Source organism: Borostomias antarcticus, assembly GCF_949987555.1.
Source record: "Borostomias antarcticus genome assembly, chromosome: 11".
NCBI lineage: Eukaryota > Metazoa > Chordata > Actinopteri > Stomiiformes > Stomiidae > Borostomias > Borostomias antarcticus.
Genome location: NC_140244.1, coordinates 4,531,768 through 4,554,586, shown reverse-complemented (window position 1 = coordinate 4,554,586; position 22,819 = coordinate 4,531,768). Strand labels below are relative to the sequence as shown.

The following is a 22,819-nucleotide window of genomic DNA, read 5'->3' as shown; positions in this document are numbered from 1 at the left end:
ATCTATCTATCTAATTACATGTTCCCATTGAATGCATATTTCACAGATTAGTCCCAGTATGGAAGCCTTACCCTGAATTGTGACTTACCTTCAACAAATTTACAGCAAATGTAAAAACTGCTGGCAGCACACTTTACAGCAAATGACATACTCTAAGCTCAAAACTCCAAATCATGCATGACTGGCAACTGGGATTATAATAGGCTACATATCCAAAATAGCCTTTCAGATGTGTTGCTGTGATGCTTTGGAGAGAAAAATGTGTGAATTTCGATATAATGATGATTGCAAGACCAGATTAGAGTTCAAAAGCAGCAAGGAACATGCAAATGTTCCATTATGCAGTTTACAACCAGAAGACGGCAAGTTCTTGTTTCCCTTACTGTAAACACGCGCACGCACACACACACACACACACACACACACACACACACACACGCACCATGCATGCGCGCTGAGCTCGAGCGCCTGTGTGCTTGCAATGTAGCTTCCCGTCACCATGGTGACAGCCCAAGCAAACCAGCCAGCCCAGTTTCTGTTCTTTCTAACAGCTAGTAGCTAACGTGAGCGATCTCATTTTGGGTGTTAAGTACAGTATGTGGTGGTTTCCAAGGATAGTAAAGGTGTCATGCAATATTTGGTCAGAAAACGAAGTACTTGCGCTAGATAAACCAGCAGCAATCCTCTCTTGCCAATCACTGGCTATAACTGTCTAGCTCACATTCTAGCATTGCTAACATGCTACATACATAACCCAAATTGTTTGCTAGCCAATTGATATTAGCTGTCCCCTAAAGGAAAGGGAATTAAATAATAGCTAGACAGATAGTATAGTAATCAATAATATGTTTAAGAACGACTATCAGGTAAGTTTAACTTTCATTGACCAAATCAAATCTCTTGAATGCTCAAACAGATTCTTCATGTAGCTAAACTGCCCAGTTGAAGACAACAACATCATGTGTGTTTGACAGGGTGGAGCTGCTGTTGAGATCTTCAGTGCGCAGGGCAAAGATCCTGGAGCTAAATGGAGACTCTGTGGACGACAGTCGGCTATATATAAAGTGTGTATGGCCCATGGGTATAGCCACACTTTCCAGCAACATTTATGATCACCTTTATTTAAACTCGAGGATCAACATTTACATTTTTAATGGTAACCAGGGCCGGTGTTCTAGCGTTTTTTAGGCCCTAGGCAAAATTTTCTGTCGAGGCCCCCCTGAAATTGACCCTACCTACCATCAACAATGAGGCGCCATCATCCCACCCCAGGCCATCACTTAAGTCTATCATCAGCAGCAATGACGCACCTGAGTATCACATTTGGTTGGGGCCTCAGCCAATCAGATCAATCTATTGCTGGGGGTCTCCCAGAAATCTGGGTTTTATAATCACTGGCACGTCCTGTATCCAATGATAACACTTTTTTATAGTTTAAAACAAAAGTTTTGCAAGGCCGGAGGCCCTAGGCATTTGCCTACCCCGCCTATAGGAGATATTGGACCTGATGGTAGGGCTGGGAGAGTCTTGCTTTTTCTCCTGGTCTACAGTAAAGTAAAGAAATGAAGTTAATCAACTTAAACAACCTATTTCATTCTGTCCTCAGGAGTTTGACAAAGAGGTCAAGGGTTTTGTGTACAGCCTGGAAGGTAGCAGCCAAACGATCAAAATGCAGTTGCCGAAGGATGTCAAAATGTCTCGTAAGTAGAATCTACCTCAGAACACCTGCATGCTATGGTTGGTAGGGTTAGGGTTAACAGGCTATGGTTGGCAGGGTAAAGGTTAGTGTTAAGGTGCCTGCACACAATCCCCAATCACCAACATTGGATTGGTGTGCCATGCTTGCTGGTGATTGTTGGCGTTGGTTGGATGGATTTTTTGTCGGTGAACATGTTGAATCCAACATTGTAACGACAACTGCCAACTTTAGAATGTTGTGTGTTGGGAGTTGGTTGGGGTGGTATGCAGACACCAACACAACTAACAGGTTATGGTTGGAGTAGATTTGATAGATCACTGGTATCGCGATTGGCCCTGCCAGGAAGTTCTGTATCTATGCTCTGTCAAAAGACAAAACCTTCAAACCAGCATCCTCAGAGACCACATCTATACTGTTGTTTACATCAGAAATGTTGTTTACATAGCCCTTTTCTGTGTTTTCTCACAGTTGGCCTTGTTCAAAGATTCCTGGTCCTCCAGGTGAATATTCCTCCATGTAAAGACTTCTCCACAGAGCTTGTGTAAGTAGGCTAACGTTCAGCAGCCATGATTTATCCGATCAGTGACTGATGTCACAAAGGCCATTTTTCACAGACGAGTAATTTCTTTAGCTCCTTTTATATACAGTAGTATTCATCCACATGCTGTGCACGTTGCCACACTGTACATTCCCAGGCAGTGCAGCTTGCTCCAGCATCCTACTTATGGACTAATGAATGAAGACGCTGGGAAGCAGCAGCATTCGGATTGTTTTCTTGTCACCGTGTAAATTATGTAAAAACCCTTGGGCTGAAGAAAATGCAGGTCATTACAGACATTGGTCATGGTACACTGTGCTGCTAACTAAGCCATCCTTCAGAGGAGCTAGCATCATTGATATCAACGCTAGCCAGGCATACTGGTTAACACCATGGACAACGCTAGCCAGGCATACTGGTTAGAACACCATGGACAACGCTAGCCAGGCATACTGGTTATTAGAACACCTCAGACAACACAGCTAGCCAGGCATAGTGGTTATTAGAACACCATGGATAATGCTAGCCAGGCATAATGTTGTTGCTTTCTCATACGTAGGATCAGGAGTTAAATAGCATATTGACTGCGGCTTTGCTTCCTCATTATGTTCTATCTTTTTGTTGTTAACGGTGAATGGTCTCTCTGCCTCAGATCTATTAAGTGTATGTTATGGCATCACAAAGGCAGCTTCCCTCCCTCTCCTTCTCTCCCTCTCTCTCTCTCTCTCCTCCCTCTCTTTCTCCTTCTCTCCTCCCTCTCTTGCTGTCTCTCCTCTTCCTCTCCCCCCCCCCTCTCTCCTCCCTCTCTTGCTGTCTCTCCTCTTCATCTCTCCCCCCCACCCTCTCTCTCCTCCCTCTCGTTGTCTCCTCGCCCTCTCTCCTCCCCCTGCCTCACTGTCTGTCTCGCTTTCTCCCTCTCTGCTCCCCCCCTCTCTCTCCTTCCTCTCTCGCTCTCTCCTTCTCTCTCTCTCCTCCCTCTCTCTCCCTCTCCTTCTCTCCGTCTCTCTCATGTAGGGATGGAGAGTTTATTTAGCATCAGGACAGCCTTATTGATAAGACCTACATTCATTTGTGTTGTTCAATGAATGGAGGAGTGGAGGTTAGCCGACAGTAAGTGCACGGTTTCAGCTGTTAGCGGAAAGTGTACTTTAATGGAGGTCTTTCAGTGGAGGTTTTGTGGTGTCTCTGTTCATCAGTTGTATGGGTGTGAGTGTGTGTAATTTTGTCTGTAAGTGTGTGTGCGTGTGTGTGCGCGTGTTCCTTTGCAGCACATGCAGGCAATGTGCCTGCATGATCACTAAGCCTAGATGAAGACGGGCCATGCCTATTAGACCTGGCTGTGTCGCTACACTTTCATACCTTTTTTGTGGTTACATTATTTCTTCTTAATAGCATACCTTCAAGGAGCCGCAGCATCCTGGTAACCTTTCACCCCGCGACACATTTTCGCTGATATGTTTTCTTTTTGTCGAGAGATCGGCACGAAGATACAGTGGCGGTCGTGAATTAGCATGTTAAGAGAATGCGTTCCTTTTTTACGGCACAAGAACACAGAGAGAGGCTAAATCTCATTCCGTCGTTACAAGACGGAGGATAATGGCATGGCCTTACCCTGGAAAGAAGAGACGTTGTGCTGCCCCGTCGTTGCCTCTCGCAGTGTATTTTATTCATTCTCTTCCGCGTTCCCAGGATCACGGATTCGAGCCATCTGAAAAGGAGACTGTACCTGTCAACTGTTCATAAAGAGTTGTCTGCTACACCCCTGCACGCAAGGATACCGTTTGTCGGTGTGAAACGCGGCGTTGTGAGTATTGTCAATTCGACCCAGTTTGTTGTCTTAACGGTTCTATTAAACCCTGGCTTGTTTTTTGCACCTGCGCCAACTTGATAGTTTTCAACACTAAAACCTTTGATTTCCCCCCTTTCTCTGGCGTTTAGTGGTGTAACATGTGCATCGACCTCGTGTCATTCACCCGCGAGCTGTTCAAAGGAGCCGGCTTCTTGACCTTGGACGGTATCGCCTTGTCCGCCAGCTGTAAAGTCAGACGGATCTTCACCACGAGGACTGAGACCGCAGACGGAGGTAATAATGGCGTCAGTCACACCTAAGCTCTCTCCTCCCGACGGCTCCCGCCACAACACGGTTCATCTTATCTCAGGATGACTGTCCACCCACACGGCTAATCCGAGCTAGCGCTCACTTCCCTCTAAGAGTTCTATCCTGCAGACACTTTCATTGAATAAAAAAGTAATGCCCCATCAGCCTATGAAAAACGATTTTGAATGCCAGCTCTGAAGTATTTACGTAACTGCTTTGAAGTGCAAGTCTGGATGATTGAATTTGTGTCTGCATATGAATAGCTTCCCCCATGCTTAGTCTCTCATCCCCCAGAGTGCACTGCAGTTCCCCCCCCCAGAGTGCACTGCAGCTCACCTGGAAACTTTTTTACATCCATCCATTAAAAAGCTCCTTCCTCCTTGAGAAAGGAAATCACAGTGGGGTTTTTGGCGTGATTTTGCGTCCCGTTCCAGGGTTGCTAATCTGTGGGAGTGGCCCCGGTGACGAGATCCCGCGGAGCTGCCAGTTCCCGGCCGACGTCCGTCACGTCACCGCGCTGCTGAACGCGGACAGAGTGAGGCTGGCCTCCGGGAACGCGGACAGAGTGAGGTTGGCCTCCGGGATCTCTGACTGCGGTGGGTGACACGGCGAATCAAACCAGCTTCTCGTTCTGCGTTCTCGCCGTACTTGAGAGCGGGCTGAGATACTGTGTTTGCGGCTCCTCTACAACACATCGCCAGTAATCACTACTAGGGCTGGGTATCGAGTCGAGTTTCAAGAATCGATTCGATTCCGATTCACAAGGTTCAGAATCGATTATCATGATTCAATTCGATTCGATTCAATATCGATTCGGTTAGTGTTACTAAAACCTGTTTTTTTTTAGCTGTAACCTTAATTACATGACTGCCAAGTTATGCAACACATCAATACTAGGGCTGGGTATCGATACTGATTTTCAAAAATGAATGAATGAATGAATCATTGAACGAATTAATGAACTATTCATACCTTCATTTATTCATTCATTCATTAAATAAAAGATCAATTTTGGGATTCATGAATCGATTCTGAATCATTTGATTCAGAATCGATTCAGAGTCGATTAATCGATTTTTAAAACCCAGCCCTAATCACTACCATGCTCGCTGTCTTTCATAGCGCGTCATAACCAACAATTTAAGTAATTACAGTCAATGTTAAAGCATATGAGAATTGTTCTTGTTATGTTGAGCGACTTGAAACTGCTTTCAAACTTGGACGTCCCTGAATGGAATGAGATGCGCACCTGTACCCAGAAAGCTGCAATTACCTCTCCTTATGAGGAAGGAGGACCGGGCCAAGGAATCAATTCCACTCCTCTCTCTCCTCTCTCTCCTCTCTCCTCTCTCTGACACCGTGGCCTGTTTTATCAGCGCATGCTTATTTGTTCTGACAGCTGTCTCAGTACGGGGAGCCAGCCGGCCATGCCCACACAAACCAACAGTGATTACACAGAGGGAGTTTTTATGGAAATGAGCTCCCCTAATTGGCTGCTGTGTTATTAGCATAACAGGCCTAATAATGATTTAAAAGGATTGCTATTAAAGTAGGCATCAAATCTAATTGTGTAAAGAAGCCCGTTTACTAATCACTGTTGCTTCAGTACATTTGTTAGAGGAAAATTGTATGTGAGTTGTTGTTAAGAGAACAGCTGAGCCAATCACAGGCTGGGTTTTCCTATTCATTTATCACCAATGTGTTTATTTTCTCAAGGTCTTCCAATTATCACAGGCCAAGGACCTGAATACGTTTTGGGATGTTTGGGATTCAACCAACCAGTCCGTCCCCATTTAATCCGTAAATAAGGCACGAACATGTTCATGATCGCCGCTCGCGATACCGCCATTCAAAGAAGGACTCGTCTTTTCTCTTTAAGAACACACCCTCCGCTTGAGAACTAGTGCCAATGAAACACGATTTGAGGTGAACATGTGACGAATATAACACCGCACAAATGCGATGATGCAAATATACATGATGCATGTGATATGATGAAATGCCATGATCGTTTCGGACTAGCTGGTGCACCCGCTAATGGGGGATCGTTTTAAATAAATAAATAAACAAACAAAAAAACAAACATGAAGCCAGTCTGACACCTCCGAGTCCTCGCTGAAGAAAGAGGTGTCAGCCCTGATAGAAATCGGACAGCGTGTGTCTGGGGAAGTTCACATCAGCGGCGCTCGCCCTAATGAGATCTGGCACAGAGGGACACAGACGGACCCGCCTGTCTGTCAAGCGCCATGTCACCAGAGGAGCTTCGCTTAGCCTGTCCGGTCTCTGCTCCAGACTGGAGCTCACTGGGGATAGGATGACTCACGAGGGCTAGGATGACTCACTAGGGCTAGGATGACTCACTGGTGCTGCTGTAGGATGACTCACTGGAGATAGGATGACTCACTAGGGCTAGGATGACTCACTGGTGCTGCTGTAGGATGACTCACTGGAGATAGGATGACTCACTAGGGCTAGGATGACTCACTGGTGCTGCTGTAGGATGACTCACTGGAGATAGGATGACTCACTAGGGCTAGGATGACTCACTGGTGCTGCTGTAGGATGACTCACTGGAGCTAGGATGACTCACTAGGGCTAGGATGACTCACTAGGACTAGGATGACTCACTGGTGATACTGTAGGATGACTCACTAGGACTAGGATGACTCACTGGTGCTACTGTAGGATGACTCACTGGAGCTAGGATGACACACTGGTGCAACTGTAGGATGACTCACTGGAGCTAGGATGACTCACTAGGGCTAGGATGACTCACTAGGACTAGGATGACTCACTGGTGCTACTGTAGGATGACTCACTGGAGCTAGGATGACACACTGGTGCAACTGTAGGATGACTCACTGGAGCTAGGATGACTCACTAGGGCTAGGATGACTCACTAGGACTAGGATGACTCACTGGTGATACTGTAGGATGACTCACTGGAGCTAGGATGACTCACTAGGGCTAGGATGACTCACTAGGACTAGGATGACTCACTGGTGATACTGTAGGATGACTCACTAGGTCTAGGATGACTCACTGGAGCTAGGATGACTCACTGGAGCTAGGATGACTCATGTTGATGGTGATCCTTTGTTAGCGTTAGCCTGGCACTCAGACTGAATTCCCATTTTGTTTCACTTCTTTATTCAGTCTGAACAGGCTCCCATTGCAGCCGTTTTCTGAGATGGGCGTTGCTGAAGGAGTCCTCAGCGATCTGTTCATCCCCTAACCAATCACGTTGCTCAGTTTAATTCGAAGAATGCTGATTGGCCTGGTTGGAATTGAATCGCATTACGAAAATTCAAAAATTCACATTCAGGGGCTGGAGCCAGGCTACTACGTCCTGCCCTCAGCGTTTCAAAGTGCAGAAACAGCATCCGGTGTGGTGAAAGGTTTGTCTCCCCCTGTCAGATCAGTCATCCAGCGCCAGGTCCCCCAGCTCGCGAGGACCCCGGACCCTGGACTCCTCCCACATAGCGTTCGGCTCCAGAGTTCCCAGGCCCCCTCCGCCCGCTGGGAGGAGGAACGGAGGAGCAGCAGAGGAGGTGGAGGGCAGGGCGTACCGGGGCCCTAATATGGTACAGTATTATTCTATTTGGTACAGTATTAATTCTACTGTATTAATATGGTATGGTCTACTGAATATTTTGATTCTGTAAAGCACTGTATGCTACATGTGCTTGTATGAATGTGCACAATATACGAGGTGCGACCGAAAAGTCCCCGGATTGTGTGTGACACGCCCATGCCTCTATTTGAATTGAAAAAACAATGATATCCCTTTGTTGCCTTATATCTCACGACTATTCTGGTATGATATTGTTCACCTCACTCAATCAGTGCTTCTGTGACAGGCTGTTTTGTAGAGTGTCGCAGCATTTTTCTCTACCATCTCCCAAAACAACAATTTTATTTGTTGTCAAAGAGGAGGACTTTGCCAAGTGCTTCCATGGTCAAGGTCAAGGTCAAGGTCAACTTTATTTATAAAGCACGTTTAAAATCAACCGAAGTTGCACCAAAGTGCTGTACAATATATAAAATAAACTAAAACAAAAAACAGAATAAAGTGCACATAATCACAGAACAATAAAAGGACAGGACACAAAACAGGACAGGGGATGTAGGCTATCAGGCCTCAAAAGCCAGTGAAAACAAGTGCGTTTTAAGCTGAGACTTAAAGAGCCCTAGGTTCTGTGCGTGTCTAATGTGTGGAGGGAGGCTGTTCCAGAGCTTTGGGCCAGCCACCGCAAAAGCTCAGTCACCCTTGGTCTTAAGTCTCGATCTATGGACTATTAAAAGAGTCTCGGAGGAGGACCTCAGGGTTCTAGATGTCGCCCGAACTTGAATCAGTTCAGCCAGATAGTGGGGGGCCAAACCATGTAGAGCCTTAAAAATAAACAATGGGTGGCAAAAGCGAATGCAGAAGTGCATTAACTCTGAGTGGGACTACTTTGATGTGTAATTTCTCTGCAGATTCTGTAATAAAAATGTTTTGAGAGGGTACTTTCTTTATTGTAATAAAATTGTTGAGTTTTGGGAGATGGTAGAGAAAAATGCCACAACTGTGACAAGCTACCCCTGTGACACTCTACAAAACAGCCTGTCACAGAAGCACCGATTGAGTGAGGTGAACAATATTATATTGTAAACAACTGACTGTTGATGGTTGATAGTGTAGCTGAAGCCGACCATTGCTTTATTTTACTTTTTTTGCGCTATAGCTACAAAGAGAATAAACATCAAATATATTCTAATCAATATTTTGTGTTAATGTCACAGGTAAGCAGCCGTTTAATAAACGGGATATTTTGCCTCGGTGTTCCGAACCCCTGAAGCGAATCTTTCGCTGGAACGCTTGGTTGAATCCACGTATGCTCTTGTGTTCCCAGGTGAGCGGTTCTGATGCGGGAGCTTCTTCAGAGAGACAGAACAGCGCAGAGGGGAGAGAGAGACCGGCGGAGAGACCGGGGGAGCGTGACGAACCCGGCGCCGGCGGTCATGAGCTGGCTGGTAAGAACAGCGCTTCTCTGTCTTAACATGTCACCGGGTCGACTCAGAACCACAGGAGATAGACACAGTAGCATTCTTTAAAAATGCCACAATGATGTCAACTATACATCTTATACAATATAATATAGGAATATTATAAGTCATGTCTGCAGTCCTATTTACTCACATTATATAGGCTTTTCTTTAGAATTATATTAGATTTACAACATTTCAGATACTTTTATCCAAAGCAGCGCACAATATGGCCTAGTGTGTGCCTACATGTATATTTATTCATTTGACTTGGAAATGGGACATCTCTATCAGTCCAGCATGACTGGTCACCAGCACCTCTGAACCCTCAACACTGTCACGTTCTGCTAAACGCGGTATCATTAGTGGAACGTTATGGCATGGCGCACCTGTCTAAGTCACGGGAGGTCAGAGGTCATAGTTCGACTATAGGCCTGAGTCACTAATTTCATTGACTTCTTTATCAGAGCTGCATGTTGTACTTTGACCTATATTCAAGGAGATTAGACTTGGTAATGCTATATTTTGCATGTGATGGGTTGCAAGGCAGGATGATTAAAATGCGTTAGCTTAGCTGTTCATAGCTGGCATTATACAATCGGCGCTGATTGACTGCAGAGAGCTCATCTATCGCGATGCCTGTATTAACGGTGGTAGGAGCGAGTGTGTATCGCGCACGCAGGCGCTAAAAGCCGTCACGTGATCATAATTCAGTGATGGGTGTGCTGGTCTTTCCTCTAATGTGATCCTGTAGTATCCGCAGCGCCCCCAGGGACCATGCAACCCCAGCCCCCCAAAGACAGGGACAGAGACCGGCCGTCGGAGAAGCCGCCCCCCAGGAGGCTACGGGCCCACAAGGCTGGGGGAGACGCAGCCGCGCCTGCGGGCGCCGCCGCCACCACGACGCCTCACGGCCACGGAGTCACGAGAGCTCCTCCGTCCAGCAGGGGGCAGAGCGGACGGAAACCTCTGGCTCACAGAGAAAGGGGAGGAGACCAGCCGGCAGGTCAGGCGCTCATCGAAATGAAGTGTGTGTGTGTGTGTGTGTCCCTTGTTGCCTGGGTTTTTCAGTGTGAATAGAGAGACGAAGCTGGTCCCAGAGTGGGACAGACAGTCACAGAGACACCAGATACAGTAGGACCCATAATAAGTAGCCTTGAGAACCAATGGATCTCAAGCCTAGTGGCCCATAGGGGAGGAGCCTATCTCCTCAGCATGAGGCAGCTTAATGTACAAGTCCACCCCCTGGACATGATGCTATTATGTCGCAGGGACTGACACCCAATCCAACCCTTGATGCTGACTGCCGAGCAGGGAGGCATCGGGGCGGACGCTCTAACCACAAGGCCACCGAGCTGGTCTTCCTTCTCCTAGATGGGTTGCCTTTCACGGCTGAGTCCCACCTGCCCATGCTCTCTGGCCCGTAGCCGGGACAGCGGTTGACGGGCGCCAGGGCGTGTCCACACACCGGCGCACTTCGTCTCTGGGGGCCCCCTGCTGCTCCGAGACCCTCTGCTGGGCCCCTCTCTCCGCCCCCTGGGAGCTGGTGGGGCTGGGTTAAAAAAAATCTATTAATCGATTCTGAATCGATGCATGAATCCCAAAATCGATCTTTTATTTAATGAATGAATGAATAAATTAAGGAATGAATAGTTCATTAATTCATTCAATGATTCATTCATTTTTGGAAATCAGTATCGATACCCAGCCCTAGTATTGATGTGTTGCATAACTTGGCAGTCATGTAATTAAGGTTACAGCTAAAAAAAACAGGTTTTAGTAACACTAACCGAATCGATATTGAATCGAATCGAATTCAATCGTGATAATCGATTCTGAACCTTGTGAATCAGAATCGAATCGACTCTTGAAATTGGAATCGATACCCAGCCCTACCGGTGGGAGGAGCTGAAAGCAGAGTAGCCAGCAGGAGCAGGAGGCGGGAGGACCCATAGCACGCTTCTTAACAACATCCATTAACCGGCCTCTCCTACAAACTTAAAGAGGGGCACACACGCATGTTTCAGTTGATATTATCTGGGTTAAATACTTCAATTATGTCTAACATTAGGCCTTTTTAAGACCACCGTCAGTGTGGCCGTTTCCAGAACACGGAGTAACGGGGGTTTGCCCTTTGAAGTTTTCAGATTTCCACCATTAAAAGGGTTAACCGTACCCCCTTAAGGCTTCCTGTGAGGATGACTCCTACATTTTAAGATACCTACAGTAACTGCCAGCTAGTGAATCCAACCCAGTCTTTATCTATGCACAGCCATCTAAAATGATCCGGATGCTGGACCCCCCCTCCCCCCCCCCCCAACTCCCACTGCCCTCTGTAAATGAACCCATATGTGAGCTTAATGTGTTTGAAGACCATTTATTGGCTGGCTGCTCCCTCGGGCGCCGAGCAGCTCCTGCAGAAGCCCTGACCTGGTACTGACAGCCGTTAAGTCCATTAATGGTACACCACATTAAATACCAGTCAGAGGGAAGTCTCCCGGGCCCAGGGGTCCAGCACATAGCGGCTAATTAAATAATTAAAGCCGATGGGATGTTAAAAACGAGCGCTGAATGTTCCTGACCATAACCTGTTACGGTGCGAGGACTCTCTGCGTTTCCACCTAGAGCGTCTGTACGAGTGCCAGGATGTGAGCGTTGACCGGAGCACAGCTAGCCATCCAGGACAGTTTTGTTTAACACCGGGCCGAATCGCGCCGATGGACGCCGAAGTCCTTTCTCAAACGTCCGGCTCCTTGACCTGGGACCTCAGCCAATCTGGCTGCTTTTCACAACTTGTGCGGGGAAATTCCCAGAGACCGGGGGTTAGATTGTCACTATATACGGCGACAGCAGAGCACTAAGCAGCCGGCAGAGTTCTGGTCCGGAGCGGTTGGGGCCTGGCGGCCTCCCAAGGTCGGAAGCGTCCACGTGTGTGGGATGACGCCAACACAGAATGCTCACATCCCTGCTAACGATGTGTTCAGGGCGGTGTCGGGTGAGCGCGGCTCCACCAAGGTGAAGTGTTTCCCTCCCCGAATACCGGCGACAAACACATTAGCATTGTTTTCAAACGTCCCGGCTCCGTTTATGCATATTTTAAACGCTCATTAAGGAGCGATGCTGCTATTAACGGCTGAAAATATACAGTAGCCGCGCAGGAGAAATTAACGTGCGAGCTTTTGGCAAGCATGTTAGAATTCATTTCACTCTGCCGTGTTGTGATTAGGCAGTTTTGCATATGAAAATGAAATGAAAACAACAGGAGCTTCCTCGTGAAGAAACGGGGAGGGAGTCGCCCATTACTGCAGTAATTAGATCTCCATCTTTATCCAGCCCAGCTAGGAACACAAGTGCTATGTTATGCACCGGGCACTTTGATTCGGAGCGATTTGGAGTGCTTGCTCATGCATTTTTTTCATTAACCTTTATTTAATCAGGTCCAGACCCATTGAGATTAAAATCGCTTTTTCAAGAACAATGGGGCCAAGAGTGGCAACAGTACAGTTTCCCACAGTACACACTCGAACGTGTCGTAGTTTAGTAAAAAAGCTCAAAAGTGCCATAGTTTAGTAAAAGTGCAGGGAAGCCATGAATCCTATTTCAATTAAAACAATTATGTGTCCGTTTCTATAGATGTCAATGTCATTGTTCCTTTAAAATAATTTGAGTGAGCGGATCCTGGAGTCTCAGTTCACTTTGCTGCTATTCCATGCAGATGGTGCAGAAAACATAAAGGCCTTTCTCAACTCAGTCCGAACTCTAGGAACAGTCATAAGCGCAGCGTCCTGAGACCGTAACCTATAATTGCCGGGTTTTCTGGGTAGAAAGACAGTTAAATAACAGAGAAATCTACCCAGAAGGCCGTGTTCACAGACATTGCGCCTTTTCAGTGTTCTGTGACCTTAACAACGGGAATCATAGCCTACTTTCTAGCCAACGTTGACTCAACCGTTATCAAAATCATCCTTAACGTCAGCTGAATTAGTAATATTATATTGCATACTATAAATTAATAGCCATCAGCTAAAATTATGGCAAATGATTTAGTACTCGCATTGGCGTTTGAGGGGGAGGAGGAGGGTGGACCTGACCTCAAAACTCAAAAGGCGGTTTGCCTTTTCTCATAGGGTTGCATGTAAAAAAAGGCGCTGGCCGTAAAAAAAAATAGTCTAGTGTGAACACAGCCTTAGGCCATTATTTTAAGAAGGTGATATGATCTGTACACTTGAGGCCCCAAACATCATGTCCTTGTGTGTAGTATGAGGTAGAACTCTTTTAGTTTCAATGAGACAATCCATTGCAGTTCAGGGTAATCGAACCTGGTAATCAAGTAAACTGGAACCCTGCGTTCTGGCTCAACCATCTTGTCACGGCTCTGTTCTTCTAGATGAGGCGCTGTCTCCCAGGCCTTCTGAGGACAGCGGCTGGTACGTCTCCTCCAGACCCCCCACAGAGCTGCAGGAGCGCGTCCAGGGGGAGGGCGACCAGGACTGTGAGCCTCAGTGGTCCATGGAGGAGGACGTGTTCACCTTCTCGTCACGGCCCCACTCTGCCAGGAGAGGACAGGCGCACTGGGAGGAAGGGGAGGAGCCAGGAGGACGGAGGGGGGCTCGGCCAGAGGAAGACTTCATGGCTAGTGAGAGTGACGAGGTACAGCATGTCTGTGACGCACACACACAACCACATACTGTACACACACACACACACACACACACAACCACACACGCACAAACACAACCACACACACACACACACACACACACACAACCACATACACACACACACAACCACACACACACAAACACAACCACTCACACACACAACCACTCACACACACACACACACACACACACAACCACACACGCACAAACACAACCACACACACACACACAACCACAGAACCACACACACAACCACACACACGCAATCACACAGAAAACCACACATAACCACACACACAACCCCCCCCCCCCCCACACACACACACACACACAACCACACACACACACACAACCCCCCCCCCCCCCCCCACAAACACACACAAAACCACACACACAGGCAAACACACACACACAACCACACATAACCCTCCCCACACACACAAAGCATACAGAGAGCCTTAAAGGAGTACTTCACCGCTGGGAATCTAAAGGTCAATTGAAATTGGATCACCTATGCAGTAGAAATGTGCAGTTGTTTGAGCAATTTGTGCCTTATGGCCAAAGAAAAGACAGAAAATTTATTTTTTGCTCAAACGGAAGAAACCTACAACTACCACAATGCACTGCGCTCGCTGCCTTCCGTGGCCACACCCAATGGGCGGCACGTCGAAGCCGTGAAAACAGCCTAGATGTGGACCCAGATGAGGAACCGGCTGCCGGCTGTCTTGCGCACAACCTCAAGCAAAACGCATTTGCCTACATGCTTTGATCGCATTATTTTAAAGCTAATAACTCCCAGCTAGTCATCTGCAGGCAAACCAACCCCATGCATTTACTCCAAATGGTTCAAGAAGAGCTTTCAATTTACTTTGGGCAACATTATGCAAAAAATCCTGAAGTAGGCTACTTTAGGTTTCATTTATATATTGGTAGTATACGGGCATAAAACATATTTGCTATTTTGTGACAGTAGTTCAGCTTCTCAGGTGTTTGTCCTCAACCTTTTCCCCAGGTAGAAATAATTAGGTCTAATCCAGAAGTGCAGCGGTCCATTTCACCGCACACCACAAACGCTCACTTGCTGAGCTGTGGAGCATAAGGTCCTCACACACCTAGCGCCATTTATTCGCACGAGTAATTGGCAAATAATAGAATTAACTCCCATGAATGAAGACATACAGTTTGTTATTTAAAAATAAATAAACAATGAAATTGGATAATGTATGCTAATATAGTTAGGCAGACAAGCTAATAAAGCACACATTAGTTCATAGAAAATTCCCCAGAATGCAGGAAATAAATAGATCGCAGAATCCAAAGATAGTATACCTATTTTGCCCCTCAGTGGCTGTGTAATTATTATTTAAAATAAAAACTACTGTGTGCCACAGACATCCTACCGTACAGGTCCTGATGCTGACCATGGTCCAGTATGCTCAGATGATGTTCCGCTGTCCTCTCCAAATGAACGAGCTGTCTTTGATCTGGCGTGAGCCACGCGAATCTAAATGGAAGAAAATGTCACGCTGTCGCAAATTCCCACAATAAAGATAATTATGATACAATTTAATTATGTAACGGCAGTGGATACTAAAGAAAAATCAGTCTTATCAGCCCTGCGTGTGCGGCAACATGAAACACCACTCTGGTTAGTAAAACAAACCACAACCAACATAAATATTAGTATGTTTTAATCAGAGACAATGTGAATTACAAATGTTGAAAAGAAAAATGTGTAATGTGTTGGCTCAGGTCTGGTCACAGTGCATCATGAGCCTTTGCAGTCTCTTGGAATCCACGGTAGCCTACATTCACTCCAGGAAATGGCGCTAGGCTGTCAAGCCATGTTGTCTACAAGAAAAGAGCAGAACATTACCAAGGCAAGCTTATTTATGCTTATAATTCTAACCGAGCACAGTAGGACTGTTATATAAAATAACTTCTAAATTGCCGTTGGTAATAAAATGCTTACTTCATGCTTAGCCGTCCGTTTCGCCCCCAGGTGGCTTGGCGTTTCCAGTTCGTACAGATAGCAACGTATGTCCGATCCCAGAAGTAGACTTTCAAAATCCTCTTCATGCATATCAGCTGGAGAATTGCCTTCTGCCGTGGTGATGAGCGGATCCTGTCTGTTTTCGTCTACAGGGTGTTGTGGTTTTCTTGCCGGAGCGCGGGTGCCGCCCCTCACTTTAGGTGTGGACGGGCGCAGAAAAATGTGGAACTAGAAGTTGTAGCTCTGAGCAGGAACGACAAAATTTCTACAATTGATGTCAAACCTGTCATTTGACGCTTCATGCTAATCGGTGAAGTGCTCCTTTAAGCTCTCTCTCTTTTACTGAATCTAAAAATAAATTTTTATTTTTTTTATTTTTATATATATTTAACTGATTTTTTTTTGTAGATACTGGTCTGGTAGATGCATGTAAAACAACTATAATTGTTTGTACTTGTTCTAAATTTAAGAATGAATTATTAATACTTAAGCCTTTCATTAATAGTCAAATTGATTATGAATGGCTGAATATCAAAAAAGAGCTTCTCATGTTTCTTTCATGTTTTAGTGATTTCCACTGATGTCTCCCTATCTCTCTCTCTGCCAACTTCTCTCTATTTCTCTCTCTCTCTGTCTCTCGTCCTTTCTCTTTGTCTCTCTCCCTCTCTTTCTGTCTCTCGTCCTTTCTCTTTGTCTCTCTCCCTCTCTCTCTCTCTCTGACTCTCTCTCTCTTTGTCTCCCTCTCTCTCTTCAACTCCCGGTGAGTGTAATCATTGTCTTTTGTGTCACTGGGAACGGACGAAGTTTCTGAATATGCATAATCCATTAAGTCCTCTCGGATTTGAATAAGTATGTTTAGTCCAGTTGGGGATTCACCTACATGATCAGTTCCCCTCAGCCCCTGTGTGAGAGTGAGACATAATTTTAATCTTCTACAGTATGTTCTGCCGAAGTTAATTAGGCCTCTTTGATGGATGTCTCCTAACGACTCAGCCAGAGCTATGTCCTATTTACCCCTCAACGGATCTCATTCTATACACTTCCCATCCTGTTTTCCTCATTGACGTCTATTGATCATTCCAATACACTATGGACTAGACACAGCATGCTGTTTTCATAATGAATGTGCAGACAGCCAGAGCAGGTTCAGGGATTCAATGACACACGAGGAAGAAACGGAACGGCAGATCGCACGACTAATGGTAAACAAGGGATCAACGAAGACAAGGGAAACCCAAGGGCTTAGCTACACAGGGAGAACAATCAAGGAATGAGGCGCAGGTGCGAGGCAAGATATGACAAGACACAGGCGCAGTCACCCAAGACAGGACACCGAAGGGAACCAAACACGACGCCAGGCAAAGTTTGCAGAAGTGCGGACTTACGGGAAAGGGGGTATAAAGGGCCTGAAATGTCGTCAGAGAGCCCTCGTGCACTTGACGATTTCACAATGGGCCCTCACGCACTTAGCCTGTGAGTCTGTGAGGATGGGCTTTGGGATTGGGCCCAGAACACAAGGGTAGAAGAAACAGGGGCTAGGGCAAGAGCTGGGGAATAGGGACTAGGACTGCTGACCTAGGGCTGGGAACAGGAGGGGGAACATGGACTAGGACTGCTGACCTAGGGCTGGGAACAGGGACTAGGACTACTGACCTAGGGCTGGGAACAGGGACTAGGACTACTGACCTAGGGCTGGGAACAGGGACTAGGACTACTGACCTAGGGCTGGGAACAGGGACTAGGACTACTTACCTAGGGCTGGGAACAGGGACTAGGACTACTTACCTAGGGCTGGGAACAGGGACTAGGACTACTGACCTAGGGCTGGGAACAGGAGGGGGAACAGGGACTAGGACTGCTGACCTAGGGCTGGGAACAGGAGGGGGAACAGGGACTAGGACTGCTGACCTAGGGCTGGGAACAGGAGGGGGAACAGGGACTGGGCAGACAGAGAAAGGCACCAGGTCTGGGACCGGAGTGGGGATTGGAACTAGGAGGGCTGGAGCTGAGGGACTAGGACTGGGACTGGGAACGGAGTGGGGATTGGAACTAGGAGGGCTGGGACTAGGGCTGGATCTGAGGGACTAGGACTGGGACTGGGAACAGAGTGGGGATTGAAACTTGGAGGGCTGGAGCTGAGGGACTAGGGACTAGGACTGGTACTGGGACCGGAGTGGGGATTGAAACTGGGAGGGCTGGAGCTGAGGGAGTAGGGACTAGGACTGGGACCTGAGTGGGACTAGGGGGGGGCTAGGGGGGGGGGGCACGGCCGAGGGTCCCCAGGAACAGGGTGGACCATAACAGACCGGATCCAGATATGCCCAGTAACTGAGAAACCGTGTCAACACACTAGGCCAGTACACGCAGAGCTGCAATATAGTCAACAGACGATCACCTGGTGCGCTTGCCTGCCTGTCACACTGTGCACAGTATGAAAACCCCACCTGGAGCTAGGAAATCAACTATTCACAGTCTACTCCTCACAACACCTGATCCATCAGGATCCTCCTCCATGACTCATGAACGGGAGGTCGCGGGCAAAATGGAAGTCGACGGCAGGAGACAGACAGGAGGAACGACGAGCCGACGAGGACGGCCAGGGGTCGGAGATGCCCTTTTCGTCGGGTCGTCCTCATTAGTATGCGAGACCTGACCGCTTTCAAGCTCAAACAGCTGAGCAGACCATTAGCGGGGATGAAAGCCACGAGTTTTAAAGAGGTCGACGACCTCAGCAGCTTCCGTCTCATTTTAGAAAGCCTGCCGCCGCGCGTAACCGCAAATAATTTGTGATGTGTGATCCCAACCCTCCCCCCACCCCCCCCCCCCCACCCTCCTTGATTTCATTCATCCATGACAGCTTCCCTCTTTCAAGATGTTGCACCAGACCCACCTTCTTTTTAGTCATCTCTTATGATTAATCATAGCTTGACAAAATAAAATCTGATTTGATCTCCCCAGAATACATCAACCTTTGTTTCCCTAAAAAGTGTCTGCAGTGCCAGCTAAGGAAAGAAAATAAATGAAGTGTTGAAATGTTTGGAAAGTTTTTTGCTGATGGCCGTGGTCATTCCAGTGGTTCCCTGGTAGGGATGTTAATAGTTAATCGACTATTGATTAATTGCCGATAAGAATTTACTCGAGTAAGATTAGGTTACTCGGTTAATTGCTTGTTAATGGAACAGAACTTTATGGGGGGGAAGGAACATTATCAACGGGAGTTGTGTGAAATGTAATCATGATTTAAGTCTGACTGCACATGAGGGCGCCACGCCATGTAGTGAAGGCTAATTGGGATGCCGGGAAATTTCAACGACACAGCGGAAGAAGACAAAAAAATGAAGCGAGCAAAGCGCAGTCCAGCGTGGGATGTTCTTATCAATTAATCCACTATCGTTTGTTAAGGTTAATAGTTATCGATTCATGAAATTCCTTGAAATGTTCAACCCTATTGATGAATTTGGCTGATTTTCAGAGAAATGTCTTTTAATCTGATCCTGTTAGCCGTTTCTAATTATGATGATTGACCTCTGAGTATGGCTGTCGGCCGGAGTTTTCTGTAAGAAACTGTCTCCCTTCCATAGACTTATGAGATAAAGATGACATTCTTAGGGCTGGTACATTCTCTGCCAAACAGCAATTGTTGTGGTTAGAGAGAGAGACCTGGGCACCGAGGCTGTCGGCGTAGGCTTGGCTGCAAGACCATAAACAACGACCAGTCCAGACCAGTCTTATCTATGAAGAGGGGGGGGGACACTCGAACCATAAGAGCGTTGCAACGAGACCAATGCTTTGATTTGAGTCCAGACAGCATACAGACAGGTCAGCTATACATTAGACGATATGCCATCGTCTTTTGTATGTTAAACATTCTGTGAATAAACAGCTTTTGATTGTCGCTCAAATCCCGTGTTGGAGAGATTCATTTGGAATACATCAGAAAAGGGACCCTGGACTGTGTGGTATTGTGTGAGATTGGGGGCCGTCTTTTATTGAAATAAAAACGTAAGAACTTAAGAAGGACAATAATAAAAGACAACAAAAGTCAACCCTATTCCCTGGTGTCGTTCCCAGGACGAGGCCCACGCCAGGTTCCTCCAGCAGAGGTGCGGGGTCCGCTCAGGTCCCGCCAGCCCGAGGTCAGCAGGTCGCACCGGGGACGCTCAACCCGAACCGCCGCCTGGGTCGGGGGAGCCCGTCCCGTCCGATTCCCCGCCCGGCGGGCCGGCGCCGACCCGCTGCTCCTCCCCCGCCACCGGCCGGGACCGCAGGACACCGGCGAGCCACACCTCCCTCCGGGAGACACCCCTCGGAGACCGCCGACCGCCGCAGGTACCGCTATCTCCATCCCGATCCCGACCACGCCCCTTCCCCTCCGACAGCGCCCTCCGCGCGGGGGGGGGGGGGGGGGTTGTCACGGTGTCGGGGGAGTACAGTTCCACTGACTGACTTTCAATCCCCCCACCCCCCCCCCCCCGCGCTTCTTTTGCCGTCTAATGATTTGAGCGCCTGTCAAGTGGTTGTCATCGCTCGTTCCCCAGCGTCTACCCCCGGGAGCCCAGAAAGGGGGCAGAGCCCCGTGTCTGACGCCACAACAGGGAATCGCAGTCGAGGTTGAAACGCTGATAATCTGTCAGATCACATCACGCACGCAGTCTCCGGATGATGTAACGTTTCCTTTAAGGTTTTTTATGAAGCATTACTCCAGAATACATCACCCTCTCCTCATTTGCGCGGATGATAACGGCCTCGGTGACGGACACTTTGCCCGGACAAACCAAATTAAAACGATCAATTTAGAAGATTTGGATCTGAAAATATGTTTTTAAAAAAGGCTCTGATAAGAGGGGCAGAAGGAGAGGTCCTCGTTGATGGAGAGTAGTTCTGACAGTCGGTTCAAGGATAGGCTGGACTCCAAGCCTGCTAATGGGAGTGGGGTTAGGGTTAGGGTTAGGGTTAGGGGGGTTGAGAAGTGGGACAGGGTTTAACAGTGGGTTTTGTTCAGGCTCTGATGGCATTGCTCCCCCTGTTCCCCCATCATCTCATATTAAAGTGCGATGTCCTGTGGAGAGAGCAGGACTGGATTGTAGGAAGCGAGGACGATTTCACAGGCGGCGTTGTCACCTCCAGAAGACCCCCGGGGGGGGGGACCGGGATACCAAGACAGGACTTGCTGTCCCCGGTGGAGCGTCGGCTCCCGGGCACGCTACCATCTTCTGACCCCCACCCCTCCCCACCCCCCCCACCCCACCCCTCCCCGAGGCCTCCCCTCCACCCTGGCCTCCACCCCGGCCCCCTCCCCGGCCTCCGCCCCGGCCTCAACAGGCAGCCCGCAGGGGGGGGGGGGGGGGGGCGCCTGGCTGAAAGGTTGTCATAGAGACGCCACAGGGGCCCAGGTCGCCCCTCTGTCACCAAAGCAACCCAAGCTCCTTTTGATCGCCAGCAAGCTATTTAAAGATGCCCCCCCCCCCCCCTGTCGCCAGCGGACCGTGATGTCCAGACTTGCCCCCGAGGCGTGTATGACCTGAAGGTCTGCTGGATTAATGTCATCCGTGGCTATGTTTCTTTGTCACAAAGCCTTTTTCATATTGAACAGGCAATCTCTTGAACACCTAGATATAGTCTCAGAGACAGGTGCATAGGTGGAGTACATACAGTACAGCGTAATGAATAAAACAGAAGCCCCCACACACCATCTTCACTTGCTCAGTGGAGTCCGTTTAATGTACAAGATGTTTCGGACAGTAACCTTCTCCCGGTATATGTTGATATGACATTTGAATGCTTATTTAGTATTGAGACAGCAGTACTGAGGCAGTGTGGTTCCTCCCGTGCGTGAAGGTGGGTGAGGAGAGGAGACAGGAGCCCGTGGGCCCCAGCAGCTGTGACCCGCGTCTGCAGGAGGAGGAGGAGGAGCTACGCATGCTGGCCAGCCTGCGCCGGGAGCAGGAGGAGGAGGAGGAGCTACGCATGCTGGCCAGCCTGCGCCGGGAGCAGGAGGAGGAGGAGGAGGAGGAGGGAGGAGCCACGGGCCTCAGCATATCCCAGATCCGCCGGTGCCACGTCAGCATGAGCACCAGCAGTGACGACACCTCCACCTGGACGCTCATCCCCACGGTCTGTCCCATTCACATCCCATTCACACTGTACATCTCCACCTGGACGCTCATCCCCACGGTGTGTCCCATTCACATCCCATTCACACTGTACATCTCCACCTGGACACTCATCCCCACGGTCTGTCCCATTCACACAGTATATCTCCACCTGGACACTCATCCCCACGGCCTGTCCCATTCACATCCCATTCACACTGTACATCTCCACCTGGACACTCATCCCCATTGTTTGTCCCATTCACATCCCATTCATACTGTACTGTATATCCACCTGGACACTCATCCATATGGTTTGTCCCATTCACATCCCATTCACACTGTACATCTCCACCTGGACATTCATCCCCATGGTCTGTCTCATTCACACTGTACCTCCACTCTCACTCAATCTCAGTCCCATTCATACACTATACTGTATACCAGTCCTTTGCTGGCGTGGTTCATGTGGATGTTCATGTCCTTGTTCAATATTCAATCACATCATTCCCCCAACTCCCTGTTTCCATTTCTGGAACCATGTTTTTTTAATGGGGTTTTCCTGTAGCTGTTTACAATTCCCCCTATGGTATCCCCAGCAACAGACTATTATTAGAGTTTATGTAGCCATTAATGGTAAATACAGCTCAATGTGTGAGCTGGCTATTGTCTACAGATAATGCCCTGACTATTGTAATTGTGGAGCTGAC

At 48.0% G+C, this 22,819-nt stretch overlaps 1 protein-coding gene across 1 annotated transcript in view; it reads left to right on the top strand.

Moving 5' to 3' along the window:
• Positions 1 to 845: 845 nt before the first annotated feature.
• cfap20dc (CFAP20 domain containing) overlaps positions 846 to 22,819 on the top strand; it is a gene marked incomplete at both ends in the record, with an annotated part of 32,122 nt that continues 10,148 nt past the window's right edge. The window contains 13 exons of the mRNA XM_084445745.1: positions 846 to 866; positions 975 to 1,064; positions 1,607 to 1,700; positions 2,168 to 2,240; positions 3,927 to 4,041; positions 4,176 to 4,320; positions 4,770 to 4,931; positions 7,753 to 7,919; positions 9,231 to 9,351; positions 10,118 to 10,369; positions 13,751 to 14,013; positions 20,089 to 20,346; positions 21,856 to 22,131. Of these exons, the coding sequence (XP_084301871.1) occupies positions 846 to 866; positions 975 to 1,064; positions 1,607 to 1,700; positions 2,168 to 2,240; positions 3,927 to 4,041; positions 4,176 to 4,320; positions 4,770 to 4,931; positions 7,753 to 7,919; positions 9,231 to 9,351; positions 10,118 to 10,369; positions 13,751 to 14,013; positions 20,089 to 20,346; positions 21,856 to 22,131 (2,037 nt within the window). The remainder of the gene's footprint in view (positions 867 to 974; positions 1,065 to 1,606; positions 1,701 to 2,167; positions 2,241 to 3,926; positions 4,042 to 4,175; positions 4,321 to 4,769; positions 4,932 to 7,752; positions 7,920 to 9,230; positions 9,352 to 10,117; positions 10,370 to 13,750; positions 14,014 to 20,088; positions 20,347 to 21,855; positions 22,132 to 22,819) is intronic.